Below are 15794 nucleotides of genomic sequence, written 5' to 3'. Positions count from 1 at the left end.
TCTAACAATGTGTGCGCGTGAGCTCATGGGTCACATACTGTGCGTTGGTAAAATTAGTTGTTAAAAATTAAAAGTGAGTTTTATATATATATATATATATATATATATATATATATATATATATATATATAAACCCTTTGTGTACATTTTTTAAAAACCCTTTCTTTCATATGCTTTCAATTATATATATATATATATATATATATATATATATATATATATATATATATATATATATATATATATATATATATATATTAGCTCAAAGAGCCAGCTGCCCAACGTTTCGATATGTTGTACATATCTTTCTCAAGGGAGCCTGTGTTTGAATCAAAACATTGGAGGTATTTATAGGTTTTTGACGGCATGACAACTACTTGTTATTGTTTACATTCAAATTCATGATTTATTCTTACATGATGTAATGGTGTTCTATATATTGTGACATCATTTTTACTTATATCTTTGAATCTGTACTAATTCTAATTAACACTACTTTACATAAACTTATATTTTTATTATATCATGCAATGCTGGCTCTGAGGATCAGTCTAGATTTGGCCTCCCCAGCGCAACAGCATGCACAACTTTTGAATGAATTTTGTTTATTTATTTAATGTTATATATATATATATATATATATATATATATATATATATATATATATATATATATATATATATATATATATATATATTAGTGAGTGTCTACCCCCCAGGACCAATCTGTACAGTACACCAATGTGCACTTAACCCCAGGAAACACAGCTATTGTTGATATGGGAGGGTGTATAAAGGGGTTCTTGGTAGTTTTATAACAGGTTGGTCTTATTCGAGATAAGTATTTCATCAGCTTCACTTTCTTTTAATTTGAATTATCTTTCAAGTTCCAAAACTGTTATCGGAGGCCTCCAGGCGTTGCGTGCCACATGGAAATCAGTTTTGTTTTGGCCGAATCCCGAAGTGAAAACTCTTTTTCTAAGGTTAAGGTTAGGTTAAGGATAAGGGTTACTCTATATCTGCCCGATTACGTGACCATTTTCTTTTTTTTTTTTTTCACCAGAGGAAACGTTTTAATTACTGGCGAGGGGGGCGGAACTGGTTTCCACGGGGGGGGACAGAATTCTTTGAAACACCTGTTCTGGTGTCTGTGATTTAAAGATTGCAATTCATTCCTCCCACCGCCAAGCGCCGCCACTCACAAACAACAACGCGGACATTCTCATCACACGTAACTTTCTTTGGGCGTAATTGCTAAATATTATTTAAGCAATTCTTCGTTATTGTTATTGTTTATCGTTTTGGTCGCCCGACAACCATAACCAAAGCGTTTAAAAAAAAATAAAAAATACAATTTGAAAAAAGGACAACGGAAAGCGAACGCAAAACCCGAAACGACAACGGTAAGTGTGTTTTATTGCAACGTTACGATAATGTAAAACCAAAACAAGACTAAGTGTTGACACAAGTCTGACATTTCTTTCGAAACATATGTTTTCTCTAACGAAAAGTATAACACGTCAAAAGCACTCGGTGCTTAGGTTTCCTCGTGTGTGTGTATATATATATATATATATATATATATATATATATATATATATATATATATATATATATAATTCGAGTCATGGGTAGAATCGTTTATTTCGAAATAATGCTTGTCATGGCAGTGTTGGTATTACACAATTAACTCACTCTAGCGTATACTACGACTACTACTATTAATAATAATAATAATAATAATAATAATAATGATAATAATAATAATGATAATAATAGTGATATACGGTGGCTTGACTGTATGTTTAATTGCTTTTTGTCGTCAAACTTTTCCACGAAACAGTCACGTGTAATAATAATACACACGCTAAAGACAAATATATCTAAACACAACTCGGAACATGAAATGATTGTCAAAAAGCGATGTTGTTCAAAGCAAATGCACGGAAGCACTTGTGTCTTTAATCGGTACTGTACCACAGACGGGCTGTCGGGGTCACTGTATAAAAATAGCGATTTCATATTCCTTCTGCAAAAGGCATCTGTGGAATGCGTTTTGAAACACTGTGTGTGTCTATATATAGGTTCCCAGTGTTTCGGGATGTAACACGCCTTTGTCAAGGGAAAGTGTGTTTTGAAAACAAACAGTGAAGGTATTTATTGGTTTTTGACGCCATGGTAACTACACGCCCGTGGGCGGCTTAGGATTGTTACAAGATATCACATTATTTTTTACATACAATTACCCATTTATACAGTTGGGTTTTTACTGGAGCAATCTAGGTAAAGTACCTTGCTCAAGGGTACAGCAGCAGTGTCCCCCACCTGGGATTGAACCCACGACCCTCCGGTCAAGAGTCCAGAGCCCTAACCACTTTTGTGTGTGTGTGTGTGTGTGTGTTTTCTAATGTGTTTTATTTAACCAGGATAGATCCCTTGAGATACACATCTCATTTCACAAGGAGGTTCAGGCAAAACTCTCTATGGAGAGAGTTACGTTGTTTATTTGTGTTTATTTCAAAACAGGAGAGTACGCCTCCAGTTCTTCAGCAACAGTGCACCAGCGTTGGATAAAACGAGTCCAGTCCTGCTGTGTGATAACATCGGCCTGCTGCTTTATCCAGTAGGAACGCAGCTGCACAATTAAAAGACCTGCAACCAGCGAAGACCAGTTACAACGCAGCCGAGTCTGAAACATGGAGTTATAGTGTAAACAGGGAAGGGTTTTGATCAACCCTTATTAATGTGACTCGAGCAATACTGTGAGATGTGCTTAACGTAATGCTTTCTTCATTCAAAAAATAATTTGGGTAGGTTCTTGGGGAGGGGGATGGGGGGGGAGATTTTTATAATTTAGTATAAAGTTTAATAGAATTGTCTCAAAATAGTGGTGAGTAATTTTTTCTATTAGGCTGCTAAAATAATTACGGTTAAGGGCAAATGTGTCCCTCTTTTTTTTTTTTTTAGTTTTTAAAAATTGATAAGTAACATTTAAATAATCTTTGTGTATTATTTATATGTTTCATACGGTTTTTAGGTTTGATATTTCCTGTAAGTAATCTTGTTTTTTTTTTTTTTTAATTACTGATCCGATATTCAGGTACTGTAAAGTACTAAAATAATTCTAATAATAAATTCTTAAATGGGGAAACGGTTATTATTAGATACGTTTTTGACCCCTTTACCGGATTTATAGTTTTGCATTGGTCTGTTGTTGACAATTATTTACGTTACAGCCGTCCAGTGAGAGCATATGACTGTTTGAACTGAAGCCATTTAAATCCGTCCAGTATTTTGGATAGTTGAAAACATTTGGAATAATTTTAACTCAGGACTTAAATTATTATTTTTTTTGAATATACACTGTATGATACACTATCTAATCTATTATTTTAATAATACAAAAGTGATACATTCGCCAGGCGAATTGTTTCAAACCAGGAGCAAGTTATAGAGCCAGAGAGTTTGGTTTAAAGGAGATTCCAAAAAAGTGTCTGTGTACAAAACAGAGCTGTGGAAGCTATGGCAGATCAGTGCAGTGAAGCAGAAGGTGTAACAGGGGATGCTGGGAAGGTGGGATACAAAGAAGGTATGGCAACCAAGAAGGGACAAAATGCCCAGCAGGACGCAACGTTGAGCGAAGCCTGTGGAGACCCGGATACCCCCGGTGTAAAAGATTCAAAGCCCGCGGAGAGCTCCTCTCGAGACGGAGAGGAAAGCAGGAGCAAAGAGGCGGAAAAGGAGCGGGTGGAAGCGGATTCTGGACCTTTCAGACCCGGAGAGGTCGAGAGACTCGGCCTGCAGCCAGCCTCCGAGGTCTCGGGCGATGGGGACCGCTCCAGTCAGTCTGCCGGTCCCGGTTCTGTGTCCGTCCCCTCTCCGGATCACTGTGAGAGCCAGGATGCCCGAAGCGGGTCGGAACCAGCGTCTTCATGCTGCGGGCTGAGCAGCAAGGACGGGGAATCTGTTGATGAAGGGGCTTCCAGTGCCCCTGTTGCTTCTGCCCTTGCAGCTGCCGCTTGCTGCTCAGCCACTGACCCCATGCCTGCCTACTATTTCGTGAAATGGATCAGCTGGAAGGGAAAGAAGACCCCCATCGTGACGCAGAGCGAGAACGGACCCTGCCCCCTGCTGGCCATTATGAACATCCTGTTTCTGCGCTGGAAGGTAAGGAGAGAGAGAGAGAGAGAGGGAGGGGGGGGGGGGGGTGGAAAAGGTGAGCAAATATGAACCAGGATGCTATGTATAATAATAACACTACTAGAATACAATATGAACTAGGATGCTATGTATAATAATAACACTACTAGAATACAATATGAACTAGGATGCTATGTATAATAATAACTCTACTAGAATACAATATGAACTAGGATGCTGTGTATAATAATAACACTACTAGAATACAATATGAACTAGGATGCTCTGTATAATAATAACACTACTAGAATACAATATGAACTAGGATGCTATGTATAATAATAACTCTACTAGAATACAATATGAACTAGGATGCTGTGTATAATAATAACACTACTAGAATACAATATGAACTAGGATGCTCTGTATAATAATAACACTACTAGAATACAATATGAACTAGGATGCTATGTATAATAATAACACTACATAGCAGTGTCACCCATTCCAGGTTTTAATAGGAGCTTGATTCGCCACAGTGTGTATAGGTAATAATAAATAAGAATAATGATAATTGAACCCACAGTAAAACCAGGAATGGATCCCGCTGTTGTGCAACAGAGAGTCTTGTATGTCTGGTATCATCTCTGTTCTGTGATACCTGGTTCTGTGATACGGATCAAAATAAGTCAGTTTTGTTTATTTATTGTTTTATTTCTTTATAATTTTTTTTCAGGCGAAGCTGCCTGCCCAGACTGAAGTCATCAGTGCAGAAGAGCTGATGGCCCATCTGGGTAAGTGAGGGAGTGTCCGAGAGTCCCTCAGGCTTCAAGCCGCTGCCCCCCCCCCCCCCCCCACTCCCCCAGGAACAGCTGGTTCCAGGAGACCCCCGGGAGACCTAGTTTGAGGTTTGCTGTATCAAACCCCCCCAAGTCTCCCTGCCTGGTGTGCCGCGCAGTGACCTGAAACCTACAGTCTCCTGAAACCAAGCTCCAAGCCTCAGAGCGGTGGTTTCGTGTTCCCTTCAGCTTAAGGCCTGTATTTGGCTTTCATATATATATATATATTTAGAGACAACAGTTTAAAAAAAAAAAAACTTTGAAAGAACTTTGGCAAAGGTTCAAACATTTAAAAAAAAATAATAATAAAACCTCTATAAAGTGTTAAGGTTGCTACTTTTCTACTTTTGTCTAGTTGCTGAATTACTTTGGTTTCTTTCTTGGCAGGAGAGTGTGTTCTGGCTACAAAACCGAGAGAGAAGGCAAAAGGGCTGGAGTTGAATTTTCAGCAGGTACGTTCAAAACCGCTCCAGTGCAGCAGCTATATGAGTTAGTTCCTTATTAATTGGTCATTTAGCAAACGCTTTTACAGGGATGAAAATAAGACTCTTCTTGCGTAGCAGTTTCACCTGTTCCAGGTTTTAATGCCAGCTTGATTAGCGACTGTGTATAGATAACAAGCTCATAGTAAAACCAGGATTGGATCAAACTGCTATGCAATGGGAGTCTTCTTTCCATCCCTGCTTTTATCCAAAGCGTCTTGGAGACGAAGGGTTGAAGAAAGGGGCTTGATGCTAGGAGACTCCAGGTTCAATCCCGGCTCAGCCACTGACTCCCTATGCGTGTGCGCGTGTGTGTGTGTGCTTGTGTGTGTGACCCTCAGCGAGTCACTTCACCTCCTTGTGCTCCGTCCTTCGGATGAGACGTAAAACAAACAAGGTCCTATTAGAAGCGACTCTGCAACAGCAGCAGTTGTTGGTGATGCAGAGTTCACCCCCTAGTCTCTGTATATGGATAAAAGTGTCTGCTAAATGACCAATTATTATTATTATTATTATTATTATTATTATTAATAATAATAATAATAATAATAATAATAATAATAATAATAATTGGAATTGACTCAGCCCTGAATGGAGACTAAACCCTGAGCTGTTTGCCTGCCTGCCTCCCTCCCTCCCTCCCTCCCTCCCTGCTTGCCTCCCTGCCTGCTCTCCCCTCAGAACCTGAGTGACGCCGTGGCCGTCCTCCCCAAGCTCTCCACCGGGCTGGATGTGAACGTGCGCTTCACCGGGGTGGAGGATTTCGAGTACACCCCCGAGTGCATCGTCTTTGACCTGCTGGACATCCCTCTGTACCACGGCTGGCTCGTCGACCCCCAGGTGAGCAGCGCTGCGGTCTGCAAGCTCAGGTTCTGCGGGTTCAAGTTACCATGGCGCAGCGGTTCTGATCCAAACTTTCTTTAACACCCGCGCAGCACCAGGTATCATTGTAACAGTTTTATTTTACAAAGAGTTTGACACTCCTGCGCTCGTTACCCGTACCCTGCGGCACATATTAAAACCTGGAATGGGTGACGCTGCTGTGCAATAGGAGTCTTATTTCCACCCCTGTTGATCTCTGTTGTGATACTCGCTCATAGAAAATCGGCAGGGATGGAAATAAGTTTGGTGCATTCCTGGATCTCCCGAGGAGTTTAATAACAAGACACACCTGAGCGTGTTATCCCAGGCGACTCACACAGGTGTTACAGGGCAGCACAGGGTTACAGTGCAAGCTTCATATTTAAATACAGTGTAGTTTACAGTAAGTGCAAATAATAACACTACTAGAATACAATATGAACTAGGATGCTATGTATAATAATAACACTGCTAGAATACAATATGAACTAGGATGCTATGTATAATAATAACACTACTAGAATCCAATATGAACTAGGATGCTCTGTATAATAATAACACTACTAGAATACAATATGAACTAGGATGCTGTGTATAATAATAACACTACTAGAATACAATATGAACTAGGATGCTATGTATAATAATAACACTACTAGAATAGAAGGCTGTGTGGTCCAGTGGTTAAAGAAAAGGGCTTGTAACCAGGAGGTCTCCGGTTCAAATCCCACCTCAGCCACTGACTCATTGTGTGACCCTGAGCAAGTCCCTTAACCTCCTTGTGCTCCGTCTTTCAGGTGAGACGTTGTTGTAAGTGACTCTGCAGCTGATGCATAGTTCACACACCTAGTCTCTGTAAGTCGCCTTGGATAAAGGCGTCTGCTAAATAAACAAATAATAATAATAGAATACAGTATGAACTAGGATGCAGCCAGTTAGGATCACAGCAAGTTATATCTACAGTGACCATGTTAGCAGTGCAATAGTGCAAGGATAGCGCATCAGCTGAGGATCCAGTAACGTGGTGCTGAGGTCAGGCGAGTCTAGTGCAAATGGTAATCGTGCCCCTTCAATACCTTCCCTCTCCTGTCCAGAGTCCAGAGACGGTTCAAGCGGTGGGGAAGCTGAGCTACAACCAGCTGGTGGAGAAAATCATCACTTTCAAGCACTCTGCGGACAGCAGCGCGGTCAGCGAGGGGCTGGTGGCGGAGCAGTTTTTGGAGTCCACGGCCACGCAGCTCTCGTACCACGGCTTGTGCGAGCTCGGCGCCACCGCCAAAGAGGGGGAGCTTTCCGTCTTCTTCAGGAACAATCATTTCAGCACCATGATCAAGCACAAGGTACGGCGCCCTCCCACCGCCCGGGGGGAGGGGGGGAACCACGTCAGTCCAGAGGTGACGGGCGGAGAGAAGGAGAGGTGAGATGCCTTTTCATTGGACTAGCTAAACGGTTATTTAAATCACAAACTTTTCAAGACCTCAGAGGTGTCTTCTTCAGGTGAATGTCCGTCTCTCTCTTTTCGACTTTCACAAGAAGAAGAGGAGGAGACCTCTGAGGTCTCGAACGCTTGTTTTAATTCTTGTTTAGTCAGTCCAATAAAAAGGTTTCGCCTTCCTCGTCTTTGTCAATTTTTATTAATTTCTTTTTAAAAAACCAATTCCCCGTTCCTAGTCCTTCAGAGGAATTCTTATCCGTTTGCTTGTGTTTCTCGAAATGTGCTGTTTTTGTAAGAACGGTGTGTATGTGTGTGTATGCGTGCGTGTGTGTTTCTGTGCGTGTGTGTGTGCGTGTATGTAAGTGTGTTTGTGTGTGTGCGCGTGCACGCGTGTGTGCATGTTTTTTTTTTTTTTTATGGGAACGTGTTCCCTGTCCCGGCTGCAGGAGCACCTTTACCTGCTGGTGTCGGATCAGGGCTTCCTGCAGGAGGAGGCAGTGGTGTGGGAGAGCCTGCACAACCTGGAGGGAGACGGGAACTTCTGCGACTCCCAGTTCCGCCTGTGCCACCCCCCGGAGAGGGCAGCCCCCGCGCCAGCCCCCTCGGAGCTGAGCCTGCCCACGGGGGCACAGGGCACGGGGCAGCAGAGACAGATCGACCAGGTGAGAGAGAGAGAGAAAACCAATCTGCTATTGCAACTGCAGTTTAATATCACTAGACCTATAAACTGTAACAGAATTACAGGTGGGCTTTCAGGAGAACACGTAGAGGGGGGGGTGAGACGTCAAACAAACAAGCTCCTATTGGAAGTGTCTCTGCAGCAGCAGCAGCAGCAGCAGTTGTTGATGATGCAGAGTTCACCCCCCTAGTAAATCGCTTTGGATAAAAGCATCTGCTAAATATAATTATTAATAATAATAATAATAATAATAATAATAATAATAATAATAATAATAATAATGGTTCCTCTCAGGATTACATGGTGGCCATGGCTTTACAGCAGCACCGTGGGACTCCACTCAGCGACCTCGACTTAGCCAAGCAGCTACAGGAGGAGGAGTACCAGCAGCAGCAGCAGCCTCCCCCACAGCCATCGTCACAGCAGGTACGTCAGCACACCACCACCACGTAGCCGTCGATCCCTGTGGCACGCGGAGTGGAGTCTGAGCCCTGTGTCTCCAGTACTGTTTATTTAGCAGACTCCTTTATCCAAGACGACTCACAGAGACTAGGGTGTGTGAACTATGCATCAGCTGCAGAGTCACTTACAATTACGTCTCACCCGAAAGACGGAGCACAAGGAGGTTAAGTGACTTGCTCAGGGTCACACAATGAGGCAGTGGCTGAGGTGGGATTTGAACCGGGGACCTCCTGGTTACAAGCCCTTTTCTATAACCACTGGACCACACAGCCTGCTGCTACTGACACAGGCACTAATTGGCCACAGAAAAAATTCTATTGATACGCTTTCCCCAAAAGTGCTCTCAAGTCATCGCTGTTGTGTTGTGTGTTTTTTTTTTTCTGCAGCTGAGGGCCCAGGCACGGCAGGGAGCGGAGCGAAGGCGTCCCGAAAAGAAAGAGAGTTCGGAATGTGCCATTTTGTAGCCTCCTCCCTCCCTCCCTCCCTCCCCGTCCAAAACCACCGCTGCATGAGATCCTGAGGGGACAAGAGGGGCCTGAAACTGCCGTCCTGCTGGAGCTTGTGCTCCGAATTCCTTTCTCACTTAATAAAAAAAAAAAAAAATGTAATTTAGTATAAAGCCAGGCATAACACAAAGGCTTGACTGTTTTTAGTGCATTTGCCAGCAGCCAGACTGAACATCCCTCCTGCAGGATCTTCACAAAGGGCTATGGTGTGGTCAGGCGAGGGGGGGGGTCAGTGTTCGATCCCAGCATCCCCCCCCCCGGGATATGTGCCTGTGTTGCAGCTAGACTAGAAGAGAGTGCTTAGCAGCGCTGTCGAGGTATACAGCTTCTACAAGCACAAATAAAACCCTGGCTTTGCCTTTTTACAATAGCTATCTGGAGGGGGGGTTCACTCCCTGTTAACGCTGGAGATGAAAAAATGCAATGCCATTTCTTATACTGGGAGCACAGGCTCCAGGTTGCTTTGTATTTAATAATGCAAATTATATATATTGTGTGTGTTTTATGTTTTAATAATTAGAAAAATTAAAATAATTGTTTAGAAAAGTACAAAGACTTTTGGTGTGTTGGTTTGTGTTAACTTTGATGCAGATTTGAGGGACACACACACACAGACACACACACACACACACACAGACAGACAGACTCAACTCACACTGTGACACGCACACACACTGAGACACAAACACATCACGACTGACAGAATCAGTTTCACACACACACAGACGCTGAGACGCGCACACTGTCACAAACACGCTGTGACACAGTCATGCACACTCACACATACACAGTCACACACTGAGACTGACACAGTGTCAGTGTCACACACACACTTCTGCATTTGAGGGGGCCACAGTGTCTTCTGGCGTTCGTGGCCCCCCACTGAGCTCTCAATTACTAAACTGGTCTAATTAGTTGGTTCATTGGCCACATTTGACGCTTCTCTCCTGGCCTCAGAAATGTTTCACAGGCCGCGTACATCGAATTAAGTGATTTTTTTTTTTTTTTTTTTTTTTTTACAAATCTAAAAGACCTTGAAAAATATGAAACCTGTCCAATTGAACAAATAATGAGATCGATGATGTTAACCGAGATCTTAAAGTCGGAATGGAAACCTGAAAACCCTGCGTCCCTGGTTCGACACCCCTGCTCGAGGCTAGTTCTGCTGTACACGTGACGTCCGGGGGGCGACATCTCTTCTGGTATGACATTGAACAAAGAACAAATCAAACAATGATGATGTTGTTTTTCTCTCTCGCAGTTGTAATACACGACCTGCGAGTTTCTTCTCTCAGCACCTCTCTCCTCCACCCACCCCGGGCAAGCTTAAAGTCATTTTATTACAGCTGCATGTCTCCTGTGCCTGCTACTGCGATGTGCAATGTGTGCTGAAACCGCGAGATGTTTAAGACTACAGCCTTGGATTCGCATCACCAGGACACCCGAGTTTAACAGTGCAGATTTGTATTGATTGTATGCACAGAACAAGAAACAGAAGCTGCGGCTGCTGCTGGCCTGTCTCCATCTCTCTCTTCCCTCAGTCATTCCCACAGAGCTGCTCAGACCCGTCGGGAGAGCTCGGGCACAGCGCAACACTGAAGACACTCCTCTTTTCCAGCCAAATCCGAAATTCAAGGGGCACACCCACATTTTTACAGATATCGTAGCAGGGAGAGAGGGAGGAAGATTTGACGAAATGTAACGCCATAGGCAGAATCGACTCTGCTACACGCACACCAGCATAGCCTAAAACACCGGTATTTCAAACTGCCTTGAAAGAGGAGAGGAGATTCCAGGAGCGGAGAGCCAGGTACGTTTTATTTTGCTTTGCAGGAAATGGGTTAGACGTCTCACGATTTCAACAAAGGGGGGGGGGGGGGGGACTGTTTAAACTGAACCAATCAATTCAACCTCCATCCATCAGGACCCTGATGGATGGAGCAGCAGGCTAAAAGAATTGAATCTAGTCAGTCTCGAACAAAGAAGACAATGCGGTAATCTGATTCAAACATTCAAAATCCTAAGAGGGTTGTGAGGGTCTGGAACCAACTCCCCAGTAATGTTGTTGAAGCTGACACCCTGGGATCCTTCAAGAAGCTGCTTGATGAGATTCTGGGATCAATAAGCTACTAACCAAACGAGCAAGATGGGCCGAATGGGGGTCTCCTCTCGTTTGGAAACTTTATGTTCTTATGTTCTTATAAAGTCGTTCATGATCTTGTTTTACCTGTTAAACCTCCTGGAGTGAATAATGCCCCCCCCCCCCCCCCCCCAGGATCTGGATGGATGGATGGATGGATGGACAGAGAGATAGATAGCCCTGCTGTAGGTCACACATGGAGTTAGTTTCAGCAGTGTGGAGTAGTGGTTAGGGTTGTGGGTTCAATCCCCAGTGGGGGACATTGCTGTTGTACCCTTGAGCAAGGTACTCTACCTAGATTGCTCCAGTAAAAACCCAACTGTATAAATGGGTAATTGTATGTAAAAATAATGTGATATCTTGTAACAATTGTAAGTCGCCCTGGATAAGGGCATCTGCTAAGAAATAAATAAATAATAATAATAATAATAGTTTCAGGAGGTCCTGGGGGGCCATTATTCCACTCCAGGAGGTTTTTAACAGGTACAATGAAATCGTGAATGGCTCCAGGGTCTGGATGAGAGCCCGTGTGTGTCTGCTGGTTTTCATTCCAACTGAGCTCTCAATGACTTAATTGAACCGATCATGAGCTTAATGAGACCTTTTTAATTGTTTGTAAACAGTTGGGATATTTCAAGTTATCGATACTGGGCTACAGTGCATCAAAGGTTGAACTGAACAGCCCCTGTGGGTTTGTATGCCGCAGATTGAGACGGGGCTTGGAGAGGCGATGGCCAGCGATCTGGAGAAGTGTCTGGAGACCATCGTGAAGACGTTTTATAAATACTCAAGCGACAACCCCGGGAGGGCGCCCGGTCTGAACAGGAAGCAGCTGCACGATCTCATCGCGAACGAGCTGAATCACCTCATCCGCATCGAGGTTAGGAATTCAAAATGTGCTTCTTGTGTTTGTGTGAGATAGATAGATAGAGAGAGAAATAAAAAAACAAAATATGATATATATAATTTTTTGACAGTCCACATCAGTGTTTGGAATTTGAATTTTTTTTCTTGTGTGTGTGTAAGAGAAAAATTATAAAACAAAATATGAAATACGTTAAAAAAAAAAAAAAAAAGTATTGTTGACAACTTTTTAAAAAACAAATGGACCCAGGACCAGGGGGTTCAGTGTTCATTTCATCAACACCTAGTCACTGTGTGTGTGTGTGTTGTGTGTTGTGTGTGTGTGTGTGTGTGTGTCGCCTGAAACTCATGCTAAGACATTTTAATAAAACGCATGGTTTTGACAGCATGGTCTGACTTTAGGAGCGCTTCCTCGTTTCATAGAGTCCCCAGGACGTGACGGCCATGATGCTGGAGTGGGACAAGGATGAGGATCAGCAAATCAACCTGAGCGAGTTCCTGGGAGGGCTGACGGACCTCGCCTGCATGATCGCTCACGGGTCCTGGAGGCACGGCCAGTGACCCCCGGGGGCAAACCTTTTGACATCGCTTTTAATTCGTGTGGGGCTGAAATGCATGAAAGCGTAAAGCTGGCATGCAGAGCAGAAAATAATAGTAATACAATTCTGTGCTTTGTCCATACTGAAAAGCATTAATTTGAAGAATTACACTTACTTCTGATCCAACGCACTATGACCAACATATATATATATATATATATATGCACACACACATTTTACACAGTAAGGTTTATTTTTAGTAACACCTGTTTTTTGTGCATCTAAATTGTAGTCTTAAACTGAAACACCAGAAGTGTAAAATGCAACAAAATGTTAAATAATAATAAAAAAAATCTAATTATAACAATAATAAAAACAGGACACAACGTTCATTATTTACATTTCTTTGTTTTTTGTTTTTAAATTACAAGGATAAAAAATAATAAAAAAAAATCCTGTATGTTTTTATGTACAAAAGAGCAACTCCAGAAACAAGGGGGTTTTAGTTTCAGAATGCTTTCGGTGCATCAATGACGTCAAACAACGCAGCGTTCCAGAGATATCTGCATCAATGACGTCAAACAACGCAGCGTTCCAGAGATATCTGCATCAATGACGTCAAACAACGCAGCGTTCCAGAGATACCTTCTTTGAACTGAAGCGTCTCAATGCAGTCCACAGGCTCCCAGACTTTCAGCAGAAACTGCCCGCTGTTGCAAGGGATGGAAATAAGACTCCCATTGCTTAGCAGCGTGACCCGTTCCTGTTTTTACTGCGCGTTGAATTTGACACAGCTGAGATTATTACCTATACACACACTACAGCTAATCAAGCTCGTAGTAAAACCTGGAATGGATCAAACTGCTGTGCAGTAGGAGTCTTATTTCCCTCCCTGCAATGTAATTCTAGTAGAGTCTAACTGCAGTTACACTGTAATTCCATTAGAGGTCTATAAATCGAGTGATATTAAATTGCAATTAAAATGAAATTAATAAAATAAACAGGCTCCTTGTTGCACAGCAGATTGATCCACTCATGTGTTTAACGGGAGTCTTGTGAAATTCACAAGCCGCCTAATTATTCGGTGGTTCAATTTTAAACGGGGGACCAATGTAACACAAACCTAAGCTTGAGAAGAGTGCTTCTCTCCCGCCCCACCCAGTGGCCAACGCTGGAACAACAGTCCTCACAAACAAAATAAATGCCACGTTAAGCAAGTACTAATATATCAAAGCAACACTCTTACTGGAAACAAACCAGTCAAACCCAGTGCCGAGGATACGAGTCACTGCATCCCAAACTCTGGTTACAGTGAATATGAAATTGTGACAAGCATGACATATTTATGAATGCATTTACCCACCCTCCCACCCTGAGCAATTGGCACCATTTGGGGACCAAAATAAAAAGTATTTTTCCCTTAAGCTAAGTGAACACAAAGCCACTTTTTCAAGAGCTTGAAAGCTGGTTCCAGGAGACCCCCGGGAGACCTAGTTTGAGGTTTGCTGTATCAAACCCCCAAGTCTCCCTACCTGGTGTGCCGCGCAGCGCCCTGAAACCTACAGTCTCCTGAAACCTGAAGCTCCAAGCCTCAGTGCGGTGGCTTCGTGTTCCCTTCAGCTTTAAAATGTTCATACTTTGCTTTCCTTTTGTGAAAGGAAAGACAAACAGCACGTTAAAATAACAGGTGAGGTTGTATTGCTGAGATTGAGAAATTAATTCTGCACAGGCTGACGAGATCATTTGCAAGGTATGCCCCCACCAATACAAAACAGGTTTGAAGCATTTATATATATATAAAAAAAAAAAAAGTTGAAAACAAGAATTATAATTTCAAATACAGGCCATAAAAACCATGCAAATACACAAACTTAAATATTTAACTGTATTCTTTAAAAAATAACAAATATATATATTTTTTTAAATATTCCACCTCATCTTCTCACATGGATTTATTGGAAACGCGTCGCTCCATCCCATGCCACGACTGGGGAAGATTTCACACGCTGTCATTCATTAAAAAAATTACTATTGATTAGTCTTTTACAGACACATTTTATCCAAAGCGACTTAAGAGAGACCAGGGGGGTGAACTATGCATCATCAACAACTGCTGCTGCTGCTGCTGCAGAGTCACTTCCAATAGGAGCTCGTTTGTTTTACGTCTCATCCGAAGGACGGAGCACAAGGAGGTTCAGTGACTTGCTCAGGGTCACACACACACACACACACACAGAGGGAGTCAGTGGCTGAGCTGGGATTGAACCTCCTGGTATCAAGCCCCCTATTTCTTAACCCTTTGGTCTACCAAGCCTCCAAAAAAATGAGAAAATTGTATAATAAGTATCAGAGAGAACAAACTCCAGCATGACCCTGGCTTCAGATCAGCTGGCCAGAAAAAATATGGTTTGCTTTGGTTGGCCACACAACAGCACTCAATTTATATACATGTTTTTTTGGTTTTTTTTTTACTAAACAAACGAGAATGATACATTAGTTATCTTGCAGCTCTGGCCAAAAGTTTTGCATCACCTAAAATTTGAGGATTGAGACATTACTAAAAAAAAAAAACCAAAAAAAACTATAGGAACATAATTCAGATCTTTTATTTAACATCATGCAATCAAAGAAACTACAAAATGATATCGCTAAAAAGAAAAGTCTACTGGAAGGAAGCCATAATTGTAGTACAGTAGTATTTCTTGTTAGATTTTTGAATGTCAAATTTTTGTCAGTTTTTTCATTAAGTATCTGGGGAAAACTATACAAAGCGGCGGTGTGTGATTCAATATGTTAACTTCACATTATTCAGCAGGTTTCATTGGACTTCATGAAGCAGGATGAGTTC

The 15794-nt window shown here is 42.3% G+C and overlaps 1 protein-coding gene across 2 annotated transcripts; it reads left to right on the top strand.

Moving 5' to 3' along the window:
* Positions 1 to 1191: 1191 nt before the first annotated feature.
* Positions 1192 to 9956, top strand: LOC131703224 (ubiquitin carboxyl-terminal hydrolase MINDY-1-like). Of its 2 annotated transcripts, XM_059006229.1 has the most exons (10): positions 1192 to 1402; positions 2526 to 2809; positions 3509 to 4166; positions 4876 to 4933; positions 5366 to 5430; positions 6142 to 6300; positions 7416 to 7661; positions 8203 to 8418; positions 8730 to 8861; positions 9284 to 9956. In XM_059006229.1, the coding sequence occupies exons 3-10, from the start codon at positions 3522 to 3524 to the stop codon at positions 9359 to 9361; spliced, it is 1599 nt and encodes a 532-aa protein (XP_058862212.1). In that variant the 5' UTR covers positions 1192 to 1402; positions 2526 to 2809; positions 3509 to 3521; the 3' UTR covers positions 9362 to 9956. The 2 variants fall into 2 exon arrangements, with proteins under 2 accessions (XP_058862212.1, XP_058862213.1); XM_059006230.1 differs by lacking the exons at positions 1192 to 1402; positions 2526 to 2809 and having other exon boundaries at positions 2832 to 4166.
* Positions 9957 to 15794: the final 5838 nt, after the last annotated feature.

Source organism: Acipenser ruthenus, chromosome 32 (assembly GCF_902713425.1).
Source record: "Acipenser ruthenus chromosome 32, fAciRut3.2 maternal haplotype, whole genome shotgun sequence".
NCBI classification, from domain to species: Eukaryota; Metazoa; Chordata; class Actinopteri; order Acipenseriformes; family Acipenseridae; genus Acipenser; species Acipenser ruthenus.
The sequence above is the reverse complement of the archived record's forward strand: the minus strand, read 5'-3'. Positions and strand labels throughout refer to the sequence as shown.

Coding starts and splice junctions, on each gene's coding strand:
- LOC131703224 (XM_059006229.1), top strand. CDS start 3,522: ATGGCAGATCAGTGCAGTGAAGCAGAAGGTGTAACAGGGGATGCTGGG. Junction 5,431..6,141: donor TGGAGTTGAATTTTCAGCAG/GTACGTTCAAAA, acceptor CTCTCCCCTCAG/AACCTGAGTGACGCCGTGGC. Junction 6,301..7,415: donor GCTGGCTCGTCGACCCCCAG/GTGAGCAGCGCT, acceptor TCTCCTGTCCAG/AGTCCAGAGACGGTTCAAGC.